Source organism: Chrysochloris asiatica, unplaced genomic scaffold (assembly GCF_000296735.1).
Source record: "Chrysochloris asiatica unplaced genomic scaffold, ChrAsi1.0 scaffold00059, whole genome shotgun sequence".
NCBI classification, from domain to species: Eukaryota; Metazoa; Chordata; class Mammalia; order Afrosoricida; family Chrysochloridae; genus Chrysochloris; species Chrysochloris asiatica.
Genome location: NW_006408577.1, coordinates 5,310,870 through 5,332,547, shown reverse-complemented (window position 1 = coordinate 5,332,547; position 21,678 = coordinate 5,310,870). Strand labels below are relative to the sequence as shown.

The 21,678-nt window shown below is 35.8% G+C and overlaps 1 protein-coding gene across 1 annotated transcript in view; it reads right to left on the bottom strand.

The window, feature by feature from the left end:
* Positions 1–837: 837 nt before the first annotated feature.
* Positions 838–21,678, bottom strand: part of NUP35 (nucleoporin 35kDa) — a 31,417-nt gene continuing 10,576 nt past the window's right edge. Inside the window, exons 4-8 of the mRNA XM_006864029.1 lie at positions 11,789–11,930; positions 9,937–10,006; positions 8,780–8,908; positions 7,242–7,406; positions 838–1,232 (exon numbers count right to left, since the gene is read on the bottom strand). Coding sequence (XP_006864091.1) covers positions 1,155–1,232; positions 7,242–7,406; positions 8,780–8,908; positions 9,937–10,006; positions 11,789–11,930 — 584 coding nt within the window. The 3' untranslated portion in view covers positions 838–1,154. The remainder of the gene's footprint in view (positions 1,233–7,241; positions 7,407–8,779; positions 8,909–9,936; positions 10,007–11,788; positions 11,931–21,678) is intronic.

Here is a 21,678-nt window from a genome sequence, read left to right as displayed (position 1 = left end):
ATAAGGAGAAATGGCTAATCTATGGGACAAAAAAAAATTTAACAAGATGGCTTTAAAACATCTTGGCAAAGAAAATAGTGAAGAAATGATCAAAGATTACAAGGAACTGGGAGACAAAGACAGGACAATATAAACTTCAGTATGTTTAATAATTATAACAGACTAAAACCATAAAACATATTTAATGCAAGGAATTCAAAATTTAAAAAACGTATTAGTCATCTCCAGAGGATGATAAAGAACAAATTCATTATCTTGTAAATTGGTACATACATACTTACTTTTTCCATATGAATTATACATTTGGGTAATCAAATACTAGAAAAGGTGGTGTCTTTTTACAAAAATACTCAATGAAATGAAAAGAAATAATAAAATTAGAGTATTACCCTTTTGTGATCCCCAGTGCATTCATTCATGAATACTTAATGAAAGGCTTACATTCATACCAACAGATCACACCTGAATCTGATCTCTGGGTGTTGCTTCAATTTAAAAAATATAGAAAATAGAAGAGCATGATGAACTGAAAAACACTTAGAACTTTTTTAAGTAATTTAAAAAATAAATCACTCTTCCAAAAAGATTTCAATACAATTGACAGTTTATTATCAAGAAACATGAAAACTTGAATAGTAAATTTTTAAAAAGATAGTCTCAGTTTTAAAACACTAAAAGATGACAATCCATGATGAGACATATACAAGCAAAGATAATGAAAATATTAAATGCTATAAAAAGATGTTTTAATTCAAGCTGCTAATTATAGTCTTGGTAGAAGCTGCTGTACAGTTTTATGTCATGAAATTCACCACCGTCTCATGAAGACCAAGAAGCCTCATGACAAACTCAATCAGATAATTCACATTAAGCAGTGCTGGGTTTACCTGTGTTTTAAGCATTCACTATCACAAAAAGCACAAAATCCTATTTATAGGAATTTTCAGTTTCTTAAAAATGCATCTCAATTATCTTTTAAAGTGCCAGCTACAAATATGCTGTATACTGAAAGAAAAAGGCTTCTAGAAGAAGTATGAGATAACATCCCCAAACTGCCGAGTGGTTATATAACTAACCGAAGGAAACTGGCAGAACACTGCTTTGTTAGTGTAGCAACCTACTTTCTTGTAGTTAAGTTCTTCACTTTTATCAAACTACCAGCCAAACATGTACTCCATTGCTTTGGATACAAGACTTTCATCTTTTTTTGGCGTTTGTCTGTCAGAAATAACCTATTAAAAAACACAAATACAAAAACTTGTTAGCTTATGGATGCGTCATTGTCCTGATTAATTACAGAGCTAATTAATATCAAGAAATTATATCAAGCTAATATACATTACACTTAAATCACTAAGATGTAAAGTCAAAAAATTATTATTTTAGAAATGACAAAATCTTGCTCTGGGCAAGGCAAATTACATCTGCTCCTTAAGTTAGTAAAACAACCACAAAATGCAAAATCTGTCAGAAATGAGAGTTTCAACCTATCAGTGAAATAAAGGGAAAAAATCTCTAGAACAAGCTCCTCCAAATTTCAGGGGAAATCAAAAGACTAAGTTGTCACTAAGTGCCCGACCAAGGCTCAGGCATTTATTTCTTGTTTTTCAGGTCTTGTGTGTATAGATGGGTAAGTTCAGAACTCCTAAATAACTGATTCTTTCAGTGTTTAGTAATTGATAGATTTAGTCATTTAGAATTGGAAGGAAAAAAAGATAGTACTACAATAGTGATGTGAGACTTCAATAAACTACTTTCAATATTGGACAGGACATATATAGAACATTTCACCCCAAAACAGCACAATATACATTTTACTCCAATGCACGTGGATCATTCTCCAAGATAGACCACACTTTTACATCATGAGGCAAATCTTGGTAATCTTTTTAAAAGACGGAAATCATGCAAAGTATTTTCTCTGACCAAAATAGAATGAACGTAGACGTCAGTAACAGAAAAAACCTGGAAAATACACAAACATGGAAACTAAACGTACACTACTGAATTGACACCAGTGGATTAAAGAAGAAATAACAAATTTCTTAGTCAAATGAAAAGTAAAGAACATTATGCCAAAATCTAGAGGATGAAGTGGAAATCAATACTCAAAAGAAAGCTAATAGCAATAAATGCCTACATAAAGAAGAAAAAAGATCCAAATTAATAGCCTAACTAGATTATAAAGAGAAGCAGAAACTAAATCTAAACATACCATTCTGAGGAATAAGGTGCACCTGACCCAAGACATGGTATTTTTTTAAATTGTCTCATACGTATATGAAAGATGGACAATCAATAAAAAGACTGGGAAAGAATCGAAGCACTCGAATTATGGTGTTGGAAAAGAATACTAAAAATACCATAGACTGTCAGTGGAACAAACAAATCTGTATTTGAAGACGTGCAGTCAGAAGGCTTCTAAGAAGCCAGGATGGTAAGACTTTTTCTCTTATACTTCAGAATATTATCAGAGGGACCAGTCCCTGGAGAGAGACATCATGCTTAGTAAAGTGGAGTGTCAGCAAAAAAAGAGGAAGACCTGGAATGAGATGGACTGACACAGTGTCAGCAACAACAGGCCTAAACGTTAACAATTGTGAGGATGAACCAGGACTGGGCAGTATTTGTTCTGTCGTGCATATTGTCACCATAAGTCAGAACCAATCCAATGGAGCCTAATGACAACAATAACAACCAAAAGATCAAAGCATAAATAAATAAAATTGAAAACAAAAAGCCAATAGAGAGAATCAATAAGACCAGAATTTGGTTCTTTGAAAAGGTCAATAAAATTAACAAACCAATCTTTAGCTAGACTGACAAAGAAAAGATACAAAGTGAAAAGAACATTACAATTAACCCAATATGATTAAAAGAATTACAACAGATATCCAGTTTGACAACAAACTAGATAACCTATATGAAATGGACAAACCTCAGCAGCACACAATCTACCCAAAAGGAAATAGCAAGTCTCAACAGGCTTGTTAACAAGTGAAGAGATCCAATCAATGATAAAAATCTTCCAAGAAAAAAAGTCCTAGATGAGATAACTTGACTGGGGAGGTCTGCCAAATATTTAAATACAATTTAAACTCTTACAAAAGATAGAACAGAAAGGAATACTAATTCATTCTATGAAGCAAACATAACCTTTTATGACTATAGATACAAAACTCCTCAACAAAGTACTAGAATATTAAATTCGACAGCACATAGTCATACACCATGATAAAGTGAGATTTATTCCAGGAATGCAAGGATACGTCAACATTAAAATATCAATCAACATAATTCACATCATTAATTGAACAAGGGAGAAGAAGTACATGATCACCTCTAACACATGATCATCATAATGAAAGCAGAAAAAACTTTCAATAAAATCCAACACCCTTTCTTGAAGATAGCACTTAAACAAGACAAAAGGCAAATGTAAACAAATGAAAGTTAACTAATATTTACCAGAGGTGAGGGAGGGGTAAAAGGGAAGTGATAATCAAGAATAGGGTTGCACATACAGTCCCGAAAGCCAATGTTCTAAATCCTACTTTGCTGAGCAGTGACTGGGATCTTAATAGCTCATTAGGGGCCATTTAAGGTGGCTCTCTCCATGTGCAGAAGAAAGAAGAGTAGTGATGAAAACTGAAGATGTTGTTGTTGTCTGGTGCCATTGAGTCGGAACCGACTCATAGCGACCCCATGCACAGCACAACGAAACAATGTCCGATCCTGGGCCAACCTCACTACCGCTGCCACACTTGACACCATCAATAATGCCACCTGGCTGATCCATCTCGTTGGGGGTCTTCCTCTTTTTCTCTGACCCTCCACCTTACCCAGCATGACATCCTTCTCCAGCGGCTGTTCTCTCTGGACAATGTGTCCAAAGTATGAGAGACGAAACCTAGCCATCTTGGCCTCCAAGGAGCACTCTGGTTGCACTTCTTCCAAAACAGATCTATTGGTTCTTTTGGCAGTCCATGGCACTTTCAGTATTCTCCACAACTCAAAGGCATCAATTCTTCTACGATCTTCCTTATTCACTGTCCAGCTTTCATATCCATATGAGGTTATTGAAAATACCATGGCTTGGGTCAGGCGCACCTTAGTCCTCAAGCTGACATCTCTGCTCTTCAATACTTAAAAAAAGTTCCTGTGCAGCAGATTTGCCCAATGCAATACATCGTCTGATCTCTTGACTGCTGCTTCCGTGAGTGTTGATTGTTGATCCAAGAAGAATGAAGTCCTTGACAACTTCAATCTCTTCTCCATTGATAAGAATGCTGTTTATTGGTCCAGTGGTGAGGATTTTTGTTTTCTTTACATTGAGTTGTAATCCATACGGAAGACTGTGCTCTTTGATCTCTTCACTTTCAGCAAGCAAGGTTGTATCATCTGCATATCTGAAGATACTTGCAATCAATTCTTCCACTGGATTAACGGAGCACATGAACATCCGTTTCTCTGACTCTGAGACAAAAAGAACTAGATGGTGCCCAGCTACCACTACCAAGTGCTCTGAAAAGGATCACATTAGAAAGTCCCAGATATAAGAAAAAACCACTGGGCTTATTGGTCAGAACGAGACTGTAGAAACCTTAGACTGTCTGGAACAGAACTCACCCTCATGGCGCAATTTTCAACAAAACCATGTATAGGTATATAGGTGAGGTGGGGAATGGGGGACAACAACACTGGTGAGGTATGCTCACCAAGGAATGGTAGGACAACAGTGACCTGGGAACAAGGTTCAGAGAGATTGGGAAGGAAGGTAGAATAGGAAGAGGAAGCACAGGGAGGAAAGTGGAGGAAAGTGGATAACTGTTGCTACATGGAGGGGATTACAGTCACTGAGATCAAACAAAGCATGTGATTTGTTGGATGTGAAACTGATGATTTGCTTGCTCTGTAAACCACTCAGTTCACAATAAAAAGTTTGGGGAAAAAAAAAAAAAAAAGAGTAGGACTGCACAGCCAATTATTGTAATTGCTGTTTATAAACAGTACACCTATAAAAAGTTGTGTGATATACGAGGGGGGTTTCAAAAGGTATGTGGAAAATTTCCATCTTTACACAAGCTCTTTGAAGTCCCCTTGTATTTACAACAATGAAACAATGACAAAAAAAAGTAGCTGCTGAGTGAGTGCTGAGGCCTCACGGGATTTGATCCCTTGGCTTGGCTTTATATGACGCCCAGTTAATTGGCCTAAGAATGTGTTCAGTACTTCTGTTCTACCTCCTACTTCCTTGTATAAGTGCCTACAGTCTTAAAAGCTTCCTGATGTCCAATCAGGGCACAGAAATTGGTGTTTATTCACCTGGAGCAACATAAGAAGGAGAGTCAGGAACAGAAGGATATAGCTAACTGCCTTCATGAAGAACTGCCTCTTTCGCCACGAAGCCAGAAGAATTGGATGGTGCCCTGCTACTATCACTAAACATTTTGATCAAAAATTCTATAAAAGAATTCTGATCAAAAGGGGAGGAATACAAAACAGAAGTTTAAATTATCATAAACTGTAAACATTCTGAAGTCAGACACGCTGAATAAACCCCTGACACTAATGACCTAAGGTAATTTTTAAACCTTAAACCAAAAATATCCCCTGAATTAACCTTAAAACCAAGAAGTTTATTTTAGCTTAACCAGTAGAAAAGTCTGCTTTGAACATTAGTAAGAACTATGTGTAGCGTAGTGGTTACAAATCGGGCTGTGACCCTCAAGGTCAGCAGTTCAAAACTACCAGTTATTCTGTGGGAGAAAGATGAGGCTTTCTGCTCCCATAAAGATTTACAGTCTCGGAAACCCTGCACGGGGTCGCTATGAGTCGGAACCGACTTCACGACACATCACCACCACCATGTACCTATATGGGATCAAATTGAAAAAGGATCAGGTTAAGAAATTTAGGAGGTAGTGAGTTTATGTTAATGAATAGCTCAGAAAAGGAAGATAAAAATGGTAACACAACTTAAAAATGTTGTGGTGCAGTGAACTGTTCAATATGTCTCTTCTAGTCTTAGTCTTTGTTGTTACGTGCCATCAAGCTGATTCCGACTCATAACAACCCTGTATAATTAGGGCTTCCAAGGAGAGGCTGGTGAGTTTGAACCATTGGCCTTGCAGTTCAAACCAACCTTGAGGTCCAGAGCTTATACTATAGCACAACACCAAAACTCCGAATCCTTATTGGTCTTTGTTGTTGTTGTTGTTAAGTGCCATCGAGCCCCACCAAATGACTCTTTTCATGATGGGTCTGGGTAAAAGATTATGGGAAAAGACAATGCTAAGATGACAAGATTCAGCTGTGGAAGTTAAAGAGTTATAAAACATGAAATTCTAGCATGGGTATAACAGGAGGCATATCTCAGAAACCAGAAGGGGTATCTCACTACTGCTAAGGAAGAGCCAGGAATGGAGCACATCCTTTGGACCCCAAGATCCCTGTGCACAGAAATATTGTCGACCCAGAGGAGTGGCAGAGGAGTAGCAGCAGCCAATCCAAGAGTCAGAGCACAGCACGAGACAGAGCAGTGGGATTCCCAAGCCCACAGAGCAAGTAAAGCTGAACAACTTTGAGCAGAAGCCTTGCTTGTAGAATGCGCTGCCTCCAGACTCTTAATTGGGGGAGGTAGATATGCTGACAAATGGACCTAGAGCCAAACAGAGCTAGAGATAAGTGCCTTCAGTGTTATGTTTTGTGGGCATTTATCAGCAGCGTTGTAACACTGGCTGGGCCAAGAGTAGCCTACCTGCGGGCATAGCTAAGGACAGGTTGTATGACTGGAACAACTGTGACCTGAGCATTTCTGACCCTGCATTGCAATCTGCTAACTTTCCTAATAAACCCATTACTCTCTGTATGGTGTCTCAGTTCTGTATAGACACTGCAATGAATAACTGAACCCAGTTGAGTAGTGAGTGCTATGGGAAAGATGGTAGCATTATTTCATTTCAAATGGAATCAATGCCATTAACTTGTACATGTAGGAACTGTAGAATGATGTATGTTTTGCTGTATATATTCTCAATAACCATGCGTGTGTTCTGAATAAATAAAATTCAGAAGGAAAACAATAAGACAACTTTGCAATTGACCAAACTAATTTTAAACGTAAATTCAACAATGCAGATTTTAACAAAGCAATCACCTCAAAAGGAAATATTTAATAGCATATACAGCATTCCAATAAAATAGTTACTTTTTTTTTTAAATCCAATTCTTAAAAATACCTGATAGTCACTAGTAGACGTTTTATACGCTGTGGCAAGAGGTCTCATGGTGGAAATCCTAGGAGTACTCCCAGGCTGTGATGGTGTACCTAAGGTTTTGATTGGTGGTGTAAAGGCTAGAGATGGAGATGATAAAACACATCTTTCACTGTTTTCCATAACACTCTAGAGAAACAAAGATTAAACAACCACTGTTTATAAGCATAATACATATTATCAAATATTATATCCTACTTACCATGAAAATGTTATTACGAGGCAAACTTTAATCTAATTAATCTTTCAAATAATTTTAGGCTTAAAAAAACAATGTTTATTAGCTAGACAATAAAAAGAGGTATCATGTGCGCTTTGTTTATTTACATACGGTATCAGCACAAAACAGTGCTGGGTATATATACATATAGTTGTTGCTTTTGTTGTTGTTATGAGCCATGCAATCGGTTCTGACTCATAGCGACCCAGTACAGGGTTTCCGAAGCTGTAAATCTTTAGGGGAGCAGAAAGCATCAATCATGTTTCTCCCGCAGAATAGCTGTAGTTTCAAACTCTGACCCTGAAGTTAGCCGCCTGATTCGTAACCACTATGCTCTCTCACGTGCGCTTGCTTGTGCTCACTTTCTCTCTTCTCTCACACTCTGTCTCTCTCTCTCAATATATATATGTAAGCTCACATATATTTGGTTTAGTAAGTATACAATATACCATAATTTTTTTAAATGCTAAAAAGAAAATAACAAAACTTCTAGTCATTTAAAAGCTATATCAATAGTTACCACTGATGAGAAACATATCATTTGACTATCTCTTGAAAGTATACAAACAATACAATTTTATGTTGCACAAGCAACAGGAAAGGGTTGGAAGACAAGTGGTCTAGAATCCAGACCTCACCTTTAACAACTCTGGAAAAGTGACATAAGCCCTCTTGGCCTCTAATTCTTTTATCGGAGAAATAAATAGGTTGGACTAGATTCTCTCTAAATTCTGAATTCCTATGATTATATATTTTTGACTTACCATTAACAAGTACACTATAAACCTCAACACATTTTACAAAATAAGAAAAAAGTCAGTGAAGCCATGACAAAATCACCAAAGTCAATGCTTTTGTTATGTATAATTTAAAACTTTGTGAAGTACATAGTAAGTTACATAGTAATTATATTTATACTTTGAGCACTATCTGAAAAGTCTGAAATTTATTCCCCTATAAATGATCAAAATAAAATGTTTTCTCCCTTAGAGGAGAACACTTTGAATCTTAGAGTTACACTTATATAAAGGGTTACTACAACATAAAAGTACCACAGATAGTAAGTAACTGGGAAAATGGTATGATTGTAACCATTTGCTTTAAATTGAAGAGATTAGAAGAACTATTTTATGTAATTACTCATGGAATCTTAAAAGTGACACCATTACTACCGTTACTACAGAAACTAAAAAAATAGACTGGGGAATGGATACCCAAGTTCAAAGATTCAAGTGTTCTTCATAAAGATCAAGTTATTTCCCATATATCAGCAATAACTTACTTTATCTATACATGGTTTTACGCCAATCATGATGCACTCTCCAAAAATTCTCCCATCTTTACTTAAGGCCTTCCGGGCCTGCAGTTTAGATTGATAACGAATATGCATCCAATTTCCTGTGTTAGACATCTGCAAAGAATGAAGGCTTTTAAAATAAGTTACATGAAACTTAAGCTCATTACCATTAGATATGTAAGTATGTTACAATAAACCTACTTCTTTTTATTTGATATATACTGTAACAAGTTGTATATTAAGGTTCAACCAAATTCTTATTTAAATAATTTCTATCATTTCTTTCTAGTATCAATTCTCTGAAATAAAGAACATATGGCAAATATTCTTTGAAGGCAAAATAATTCTTAAAAGGTAATTGTTTCTTGTAAAAAGATTACAGCAATACTTTCCATGAAATTCTTTAAAACTGTATTCATCCATGATTTTAAGAGCTACGTAAATCAATTTCTAATAATGTAAAAAATTAATTTATTTATAATTTATTATAAGGAGCCAGAGTAGCATAGTGGGTTACAAGTCAGGCTGCTAACTGCAAGGCCAACAGTTTGAAACTACCAGCCACTCCACAGGAGAAAGATGAGGTGTTCTGCTCCCATACAGACTTACAATCTGGGAAACACTATATAGTGTTGCTGAGTCAGAACCGACTAGGTGGCACACAACCACCACCACCATAACTTATTTTGCAAGGTAAAGAAATATTTTTTTTAAGTCTTCCATAAATTAAAATTAGTCCAAAAATCTCTGTATGCTGAGGAACTTCCCTCTCTTCCTTTATTCCCAGTATAACAAGCTCAAATTAGAAAACAGTAAGGTAACATTTGCTATAATCTAACTTTTAAAAGATTGAACTCGTTATGAAAAGAGGTGCAAAACTGAAATTTTGTATCTTCACTATCTTGTGTCTCGATCCCTTTTCTATGAAATCAACTATGCAGCTTTGCAGTCTTTGAGTCCAAAGAATATGTTCTACCAACTTAAATTGAAAAAAAAAAAAAAAAAGAAAGTACAAAATGTTATACTTGAAAAACGACAATTTAAATTAAAAACTGAATTAAAATTCAGAAACAAAGTTTCCCTGACTCAACAGTTTCTTTCCTTAGCTTAATTCCTAAACTGAATTAAAATGTATGCCTTACCACATGTTTTAAGATATTCCCATATTGTGCAAACTGCAATAATATATAAGAAGCAGATGCTTGAGGAAACCTGAAAAAAAAGAATTGTCCAAACAAAACACTCAATTTCCACAATAAATATTAATGTAAATTAGCATACTAACAAGTATTTCAAGATAAATTCCCCCCAACTGTCCAGAGCATTAATAGGTAATCCGGGATCATCCTGTTTCCCTTATCCCAGTTAACTCTATCATCACTCTGTTAATTACCAAAAACAAGTATCTTAAAATAGTTTTCACTGAACTATTCTTCTCCATCTCTGAAATCCCTAAAATTTCATTCCAACCTAAGAAGTTGCAGCTCTATGTACTACAGTTTTACAGGTGTGTATGTGTGTGTGTTTAAGTGCATGGTTTGTATGCAATCTTAAGTAACTACTATACTATGGTTATTAAAAGACAAAAATTAAAACCTTTATCATATTTTTATACATTCAGGGCCACCTGAAAATTCTGAAATTTAGTTCCCTATAAATGATCAAAATAAACTCTCATCAAAGGAGAGTGCATTGGTTCTTGCAATTAGATGCACATGAACTAAAATATAAAAGCACCAAAAAACATAATCATTGGAAAAGTAGCATGATTTAAAAAGGAAGAAAAGGACTACCAGAAACTTCAAGTAATTTATCCAATTACTCTTAGAATTTAAAAAAATGATACTATTACTACAGAGATTGAGAACAGTTGAGAAAAATCACCCACGTTTAAACGCACAGCTATTTCATGAGAGAATATAAAAATTTAAATGCAAAACAAAAATCAAGAAGCCAATATAACTGATATGGATACAGGGCTAACCGTGGGATTTCTACAGAACAGGGAAAATGCAATAATCCTGCTAATTTTACGTAAATGGAATCACTAACACATAGAATCTCCCAGAAAGATACACAGAAAATCAGGTAGCAATGTTGCCTTAGAAAGAAAAAAAATTGTGGCTGGGGACAGAAGTGGGGAGGTGACTTTTTATGTACCTTTTCGGTTATTAAATTTTAAATAAAATAAATATATAAAATTTACTAAATATTTAAGGGGCATTTTTCTTCCTCCAAAGAGCTAGTATGATTTTTATTACTGAAAACATACATACACATAGTAAGGTCCAGTATCAGTATGGAAAATAACTTATAGAAATAACACTTATGTAGTATATACATAATTAGTCATGAAACTTTGAATAAATCACTTAGCCTGTAAATCAGTTTCCTTATCAATAAAAGATGTTACAATCGATCACTAAGGTGCCTGAAAATACTTTTTTGAACCTAAAATTTTATTTAAAGCGCTTCTAGAACTATTATTTTGTTAATATTCAATAATTTGTGACTATAAAGTATCAACCTGTGGTATAAAATGTGTACAAATAAAGTTCAATTTGTTATTTCAGAGCTGGTTAACATAAGTCCTCTAGAAGGAGAGAATTAGCCACTAAAAAGAGGTAAAGGAGCTTCAAGCAGCAGCCCCAGTCAAACATCCAACCATGCAGACCAGAAAATAATTTAGAAAGGGTAGGCATAAATAATGAAAAATTATATACAAATATTGGATCCTAGAGTTAATGATATACAGCTGAAGTGTCAGGTGATAGGTATTGATAGCTACAATTTACTCTGAAATCAATTTTTTTTAATGATTTGATCAATAGAAAGATAAAACAAGATAGCAAATTGTTATATGCAGAATCCACATGGTGGGTATGTGGATGTTTGCCGTGCATGCCTTTCAATTTTTCTGTATGTTTAGTAATATTCATTATACAAAGGGGCAGTACTTTTTTTAAAAAAAGATAAATGATGCAGATATCTTACCCAAACACAGTCACCCAAGTGTCATCAAGATGATCTTCTGATGTTAAAGAATCTCCTTGAGTATAAAAAGGATCCAACTGAGCAGGAGATAATGTGGTCTTTCGTGGCTGACCAATATTTGCTGGACTAAACATACTTTGACCTGTATTATTATATTTAGTTAGTTGCCAATATAAGCATGTTGGTATACTTTAAATCACAGCTTAGTTTTAAATGGAAAAAAGCATACAAAAATTTGACAAATATACAAGTAAACCAAAATACACAACTGTGATCAAATAATAATTTCACACTGGCACGTAATCTGACAAGAATCTTGGTGTGGCACTGTAGGATCAGCACTGGAATGTGAACCACAGGGTCAGCGGTTCAAACCCATCATAAAGGGTCACTATGAGTCGGAACTGAGTCAACAGCACTTAACAACAACAACATAATTTTACAGGAAGTCATTAGTAAGTTGACATAGTTTGATTTTTTATATGTTATTACTTGACTGTTTGTCACAAATTTACTAAATGTTTTATTAATTTCTGATTAAGGATGTACAATCTGTACAGTCAACCTTTACAGATTTCTACTGGATTCATCTTCCAAGCCTACCACTTTCATCATGGCCTCTCTGCCTAAGAAACTTGCAGCATACCCTAATTACCTACAGAACAGAAATACAAATGCTTTCCACAATATGGTTCCAAATTTCTTTTTCTAGTCTCCTCTTAAGAGTACCTACTTAGCCCCTAAGAAGTGGGTTCAGTTTTCCTTTACTCAGGTCATTTCTATCTAAAATGTCTACTCCCATTTTCCTCTTGTTTCTTCTCCTTGGATAACAGTGACCAATTAATGATTGATTACTATGCATCTAACATGCCATACTGAATGTTTACATGTTCATTTTCTCTTCAGAGGCACTATTCTTTTGAAACTGTATTTCTCAGGAGACTATTTTTTTTTTATTATTGTAGCAGTATTTCTCAGCATTTAAATATGCATCAAGTATCAATTCTAAGTATTGAGAATACAACAATAAACAAGTTAGACAAAAATGACATATTAAACCCATTTGTCACGGACCTTAAATTTAGTGGAAGAGAAACAAATATTTATGTGTTAGAAACAGAAAATGCCATGTTTTTCTGAAAATAATAATAATACTAATTAAGAGAAGGGAGATAGGGATAAAGTATATATGCATACTACCCTTTGCCACAGAGTCCATTCTGACCCACACAGGATGGAACAGAATTGCCCTGAAAGGGTTTTCAAGGCTGTTACCTTTACAGAAGCAGATGTCATAGCTTTCTCCCAAGGAGCAGCAGCTGGGTTCAAACCTTTCAGTTAGCAGCCAAGCACCTAACCACTGTGCCACCTGAGCTTCTTATATATGTACATAAAGGGCTTAAAATTAAAATAATGTACGAAATTACTTTACTTAGGTGCCATTAAAACAAAACCCTAAAGGCGGTTGAGTAAAAACATGCTAATTTATGAAAGTATTCTCCTATAATATGTTATTAAATAAGGAATAACAGATGTACTGCCATCTACTTTGCTCCAAAAGGCCAGGTACTTCAAAGAGCTTCACAAAACACAATGTGAATGCTGTGTCCCAGAAAGGGTTATATATAAAAACATACATTCTACTTCCCACCAACTTTCTCTATAAAGCTGGTGACATATTCAATATGTCATAATGTAAGGATACAATACAAAAAAAAATTTTTTTTAAGTGATTAACTTTTCAGTCTAGGAGCAGAGGTCCCTGGGACCATCAAGAGAGAAAAGTGGAGTGCAGGACCCTGCCCAGAGAAGCCGTGATGCCTGAGATGGAAGCAGAGATGACGTGGAGAAATGGAGCAGATAGGGGCTTCAGACACAGAGAGGGAGAGGGGCTGTGTGCTGACAACCAGCGGGCAGGCTTGTAGTGTACACCCTTTGGTTGGTTGATGATGCATGGAGGGAATTGTAACCATGGCAATGAAACGATATACGATAGGATGAATGTAAAACTAATGTTCCCCCATGTAAACTATCACATAATTCACAATAAAACATTAAAAAAAAAACATGCTAAATGTACAGAAGTACTATCAGGTAGGGAAAACAAGCACATTATTTTTTAATTCCACTTTTCCACAAATTTCTTGAAGCCTCTTGAGACGTGCTTTTGCAGATATGGGAAGAGAGAGTAACAAGAGAATGCTCTTTGCACAGAGAGCAGAAGATTTGAGCAAGATGGGCACTATTTGCTAAGAGGGTAGAGGATCTGAGTTTAGAACAAATAGGAGATGAAAAATGTTATTATCATAGAAAGTTAACAAAATGTCAGATCACAAAGAAAAAGTCTAGTAAACCACTGCAAAAAACTGGTAGGAGCTCTGGTAGCGTAGTGATTATGAATCGGACTGTGAACCACAAGGTCAGCAGTTCGAAACTACCAGCTGTTCTGAGGGAGAAAGATGAGCCTTTCTGCTCCCGTAAAGATTTACAGCCTCAGAAACCCTGTGCAGGGTTGCTATGAGCCCGAACCGACTCCCGGGCACATAACAACAACAACACATCAAGTGAGTTGAGAAGCCATTGGAAATTTCTGACTATGAGTGGAATAACAGGATTTAAATTTGTCAAATGATAACGAAAGCTAGCATTTCAAGTGCTTATAATTATATAAGCTAAGCATTTGCATGCATAATTTTATTTAATCTTAAAATTTCTGTAATATAGGTCCTATCAGTAGCTCCACCGAACAATTTAAGAAAAAGAACAAGAATAAAAAGCATCCAGAAAGAAAGTTGTAATTCCAAGAAAGGCAATCTACATGCAAAGCACGAACTCTTAGCCAGTGACCTAGTGAAAACTTAGGTTTACTATAGCGGTGGTTCTACAAGAGTAGTCCACAGACTCCTAGATCAAGACCCTCTCATGGGACCCACCAGGTCACAAATTTTTTCATAATATTAACAGGTTTCATTAGTCTTTTTTTCACTCTCTTTCTCCTATGAGTGTAGACTTTCCCAGAGACCACTTGATGTGATTCAATCAATTCAGATTAAATGCAGAAATAGATATGATTCAGCTATATTTTATTAAATCAGACAAATTTGCAACGCATAAAACATTATTCTGTTTTCTTTTGGAAAATACTTATATTTCATTTTTCAAAAGAGGTTACATGTTCATTTAATCTATTTGCTGTTGTTAATTGTTGTCAAGTTGGTTCTGATTCCTAGTGACCCTGGGTAGGGTTTCCATGGCTATAAATCTTTTGCAGGAGCAGAAAGCCTCAGATTTCTTCCACAGAGCAGTTGGTGGGTTCAAACAGTCGGGCCTTGTGGTTCACAGCTCAGTGCTTATCCCACAGAGCCACCAAGCTTCTGTGTATCTATTCAATACTATGAAATTCTGTTATAATTTCTAAAGCTGTAAATATCAATAGCTATAGTGCATAGTGGTTACAAATCGGGCTGCTGATCCCAAGGTCTGCAGTTCAAAACCTTGAAAAAAAAGGATGAGGCTTTCTGCTCCTGTAAAGTTTTACAGCCTCAGAAACTCTATGTAGGGTCGCTATGAGTCACAATTGACTCGACGGCACTTAACAACAACAAAAACATAGTCTATATGGAGTCCAGGTGTGACACTGTGGGACAAAGCACTGGACAGCAAGGTAAGCAGTTCAAACTCACCAGTCACTCTTTGGAAACTCCATACAGGGTCGCTATGAGTGGAACTGAATCTACAGCACTTAACAACAACATAATCCATATAAATAAAATGGTCTTTGATCTTCAGTTTTTAAGAGTGCACAGAGGGAAACCTGAAACTAGTGAAGAATCACTGTTCAACAAGGCCTTACGGACGACTCATACTTCATTTTTACTAACTGACTTTCTGGAACCTCTTGGATCAACATGTCCTTAACTGTAGGCTGTCCTGCCATTTGTTCTGAATGCCCCAATGAATCGTAAAATCACACTAAGTCATTCCAAAGTGTTTACACTTACATGAACAAATGAATTTTTCAAAGTTAGTTTTACAGATAAAAGAAAATTCTCTACAGAAAAACAAAACAGAAAAAAGATTCCATTGTCTTTTGGGGAGATTTACAAAGCACATTAACATATTTAAAACTCTGTTTATTCTATAAAAAATACTTATAACTTCATTTAATTCAAAATTTTCTATACTTACTTTTTACCCTGCAAAGTACACATTTTGGTAAATGCTGGTCTTGTGTCAAGTATTTCCCAAATGTCTAATAAATGCCTGACTAACAGGGAGAATTACAGGAACCAAGGCTATTAGGAAATGTATAATAAAGACATTTATTCAAATCCAAAGCTGAGATGCAAAAAGGGTTACCTACTGAGTTTTAATTTCCTATTCATGAATATAGAATGATTTCCTCAGAGCCATACAAAGAGAAGCTTTCTTAATAAATAAGCTATAGGCAACAACCAGACACACAGGCATACTATTAACTCACCACAAAAAAAAGACTGAAGAGCCAAGTTATTCTCAATTTTGTATTTTAAAATAATTTTCAAAAGGTCAATCACACACACACACACACACACACACATATATATATCTATATATATATGGCTAAACAGTGGTGCTGTAGGATAAACTTGAACTGCTAATCACAAAGTCAGCAAGTCAGCAGTTCAAACCCACCAGCTGCTTCTTGGAAATGCTATACAGGGTCGCTATAAGGCAGAATCAACTTGACAAACAGTGCCCCCCAAATTATTGTTGTTGTTGTTAAGTGCCTTTGAGTAGGTTCCAACTCAGAGACCCTATATAGGGTTTCCAAGAAGCAGCTGGTGAGTTTGAACCATCAACTTGGCAATTCAAACCGACCTTGGGGTCAAATTCTTATCCTACAGTGCCACAGCTCCTCATGTTCCAACAGTTACTGAATTGCAAAGAGTAATGAAAATATTTTTAATGTACAGGTGGGGAAAAGTAGTATAGCATCAAACTTTTGGGAAGGAAATGTGTAATTTCATTGTTATTGTTAAGTGTCTTCACGTCGATTCCAACTCATAGTGACCCTGTACAGTTTTTCTGAGGAACAGCTGTTGAATCTGAACCACCAACCTTGCAGTTCAAACAGACCTTGTGGTCCAGTGCATTATCCCACAGTGCCACACCAGGACTCTGTAATTGCATTAAGAGCCCAGACTACATAGCAGAAGACCAGTGCTGCTAGCTCAGGACCAACTAACTACTTACCATGGTAGAGAGCATCAAGTAGTGGGAAGTAGATAGGCTTTGTAGTTGGTTCACATTTCAGTTCTATTACTTACTTTCAGAACTAGAGCAAATAATGGAATCTTATTTCTCAAACATTATGAAAACAAGAAAAAAAAGGAAGAAGATGAGAGAGGGCAGTACTGATGATGACAGCCAGCATGTATTGAGCACTTATACTTTGCACGCTTTCATATTTAATCCTATAAGCAATTCTATGAGGCAGAAATTATCATCTCCATTTTATCTAAGGAGGAAAGCAAGACACACATACACACAAACATAAAAAGCAATCTAAGCTTAATACTGAGGAATATGATAAATATCAGAAGGCACAACCAAAAGAATGAAAAACAGTTGCCTCTGAGTAGCACAGAATGGATCTGGTGTCAATTTGTATGTTACAAGTCAGCTGCTAACCTCAAGGTCAGCATTTAGAAACTACCACTGTTTGTAGGAGAAAGATGAGGCTTGCTGCTCCAGAGAAGACTTACAGCCTGGAAAACCCTATACAGGGTTTCTGTAAGTCAGAACCAACTCCATGGCATATAACCACCACCATATAAGTATCTGGAGTCCTCGTGTGGCGCTGTGGACTAATGCATCAGACTGCAAAGTTGTTTGAACTGCAAGGTCGGTGGTTCAAAGTCACCAGTTGCTCCTTGGAAACCCAATACAGACAGGGTCGCTATGGGTCAGAATTGACTCGATGTCACTTAACAACAACATATAAGTATGTATTATTTTCTAATTTTTTTCATTATTATGTTTTAGAGAACATTTTGGCTTTTAAAATAGAGTTTATGATTAATAAAAACAAAACTGACAATACAGAGTAAATATTTAAAAGCATGTCAAAGTACAGATGTGCCAAGACACACTTAGCAATTACTACTTTCCCCCATCACCACAGATCCATTTAATTGTGACCTTTTGGATATAGCACCAGGCCTATCTTGAGACACCTCTGTGTAGATTAGAACCATGAGCCTTTCAGCCACTAGCCAAGCACATAACTGTACCACTCAAGGACTACAATGCATTTAGTTAAGTTCAACTATTTCTAAAATAAGGCTAATTTACAATCCAATATTCCACTTTAACAAGTATCATTTGAAATGATTTATCTACAATTATTTGAAACTAACTTTATCAATTACTCCTTTAAGATATAAGCGGACACACTCACACAAATTACTCCCTTAAGTAAACTTAGTTCTTACTACACACAAAGCCATCCCTTTCACAGAGCAAAGATCATAAAAGATTCTTTTATTATAAAATCTGCAATTTTATGAAAGCTGAAAATGTTAGATTCCATATTACCATTAAGAAGATACAATTTAGTTATGCTACATCATGTAATAACCTTCATGCAACAAATTAAATGAAGGCTCAAATTGGGATAACCATTATGACCTTTAAAAATAAAACAAATCATAAGTCTCAAATGAATAAGCAATCTCATTTTTGCCCTGTCAACTACTCTGAAAACTATCATTACTTACACATAATCTAAAACTATTTACATAACTTTAGCATAATTGCCCCCCACCTTGTTAATGTTTAATTGCTTCACTGCTTTTACTTCCTTTCAATGAGACTCTGGTACCCACATGAAATGCTTTATGCCATGAAAATAAAGTATGCCTATCAAACCACATCAAATTGGACTATACTGTGTCTACCTTAAAAAATCACTATTCAAACACATTTCATAAAATCAAATTAACAATCAGGACAACAGACCTTATTACTCTTTATGAAAGCATCTTTAATTAAAGAACAGATTAAATTATTTCAAAATAACACTACTAGCCAAAAGTGCCAGAAAGAAAGTCTAAATCACCAGCTTAGACATAAAGGCTGTATATATGTTAAAAGATTCTTCTTTAGAAAAATTTAAAAATTCAAGAGTCTCCCAACAAAAACCACTCAAGTTAAAAAAATGGAAAAAGGACACTAAGAGACACTTCACTAAGAGTTCAAGTTCAATAGTTCAAGTGCCAGACACATCATGAAAGATGTTCAAGATCATTAGCCATTAAAGAGAAACAAATCAAAACTACGACATACCATCTTACCTCTGCAAAACTGACACTCATCAGTAAAACAGAAAATAATAAATGCTAGCAAGAATGTGAGGAGACTGGAACCCTTATCCACCGCTGATTGGATTGTAAAATGATATTAACAACTATGGAAAACAGTATGGCACTTCTTCAACCACTAACAAGATGATCAAGCAATCCACTTCTAGGTACATGCTGCTGTTGTTGCTGTTGTCAATTCCAACTCGAGTGACTCTGTATAGGGTTTCCAAGGAGCAGATGGTGGGTTTCAATTGCCAGTCCAGTGCCTATCCTACAGTGCCACACCACACCAGGACTGTAGGTAAATATGCTGCTATTGTTAAGTGCCATACAGTCAGTTCCCACTCACACAGCAAGGCCTAAAATAAAAGAGCCTCAAACAAACATATCATCTATAAACATCGTAGCACAATTTCCAATAGCAAACAAATGATGCGCATCACTCTGAACATGTAAATAAATGTGATATATACATACAATGGAATACTACACATCCATAAAGATTAACAGTAATTATTCTAAACAACTTATAATGCAGAGAAATATGGAAGACATTATGCTGAATGAACTAAGTCAATCAAAAAAAAAAAGAAAATATTTATGCTCTCACGTTTAGAAAATGAATAGGTATATATACAGAAGCCAGCGTTCATTGGTGGTTACCAAAGATGGGAGGGGAGAGAAGAGAAGAGAAGAAATCACACTCTTGGTAGTAGACACTTGTTATTTTGGGTGATCTTGTACACTAATAAGTATACAAGAAAAAGGAAATTTTTGGTAAATTCATACATAAATTTGCAAAAGTAAAAATAATCAAGAAATATATATGTGGTTACATATGTATGTGTGTATGAATATATTTATATAGGAGTTCATGTGTGTTGTGTTTCTATATGTACGTATGTATATGTCTGAGCATGTATATATAATCATCTATATAATACAGAGGAGCACATATGTAGATACTTCTTAGATATAACCAAGCACCTCGTGGGACTAGTTTTCTGAATTAAAAGGCTCAGAATAGTTTTAGGGGACAACTTGTTGAACAGGAAAAATGCAAGGGGGTTTCAAAAAATTTGTGGAAAAATGGAATTAGAGATAATGAAAGTTTCCACAAACTTTATGAAGTTTCTTCATTTAGTTCAAAAAGTTTACTTTCTACATTCTAATTTGGTGAGCAGTATCTGGGGTCCTAAAACTATTGGTTCCTACACATCCAGAGCAAAAGAGAAAGAACAAAACCAAAGACACAGACAATAAACTAATCTGCACAAACTACAGCCTCATCTATCCTGAAATCAGAACTAAATGGTAACTGGCTATCTCTACTAAAGATACGAAAGAGGACCACAACTTGCCTGCCAAAAGGCTGATTATTCAAACCCACCAGATAGTTCAAACTCACCAAGCTCTCTGAGGGACAAAGATGTGGCAGTCTTCTTTAATAAAGATTTACAGTCTTATAACATAGTCCTCAAAGACAATGGTCTATATTCTACTTTCGTAAGTAATGATTGGGATCTTAAAAGCTCATAAGTAGCCACCTAAGATGCAATTATTGGTCTCTCACTGCACAAAGAAGATTGGTGAGACCTGAAGTTGCTCAGAATTAATTATAATCAGTCCAACAGACTAATACAACATGTAAATATCAGTCTCCTCAACCCTGACACTAGAACACACAACAGAGCAAAACACTCCCCAATCCTATGCTATCCTCACAACTGCGGTTATGCTTGAATCCAGTGCTGCTGCCACTGTGCCAAATCCACTTCACTGGAGGTCTTATTCTTTTTGACTGACCTTCCACATTACCAAGCATGGTGTCCTTCTCCAGAGACTGGAGGGTTCCTCCTGATAATGTTTCACAAAGATGAGAAACAAAGTCTCACCATCCTGGCTTCTAAGGATCATTCTCTGGCTGTACTTCTTTCAACATATATTTGTTTGTTTTTCTGGAAATCCATGGCACTTTTAATATTATTCTCCAAAACCACAACTCAAATGCATCAATTCTACTAGTCATCCTTACTCATTGTCCAACTTTTACCTGAATTGTTGTTGTTATTAAGTGCTATCAAGTCGGTTCTGACCCATAGCAACCCTGCATAGGGTTTCCAAGGTGCATCTGGTGAGCTTAAACCACCAACCTTGAAGTTCAAACCAAGTTTGCAGTCCAGTGTATTAATCCACAGCATCACAACAGACCAGGACTCCGTTACATGCATATCAGGTGCAAATTAGTCCTCAGACTGGTATCTTTTCTCTTGAACACTTTAAAGAGGTCTGTGCAGAAGATTTGCCTAGTACAAACATTGTTTGATTTCTTGACTGCTGAGTGTTGATGATGGAAGCAAGCCGTAGATAGGTATATAGGGAGGGCAACACTCATGAGGTAGGCACACCATGGAAGGTTTAACCATTCAAAATCTAAAGGGCAGCATTTGCCTAAGGACAAAATCCAGAAGAGTTGGGAAAGAAGGTGGACTAGAAACAAGAATCACAGGGAAGAAGTGGGATAACTGATGCTATATTGAGTGG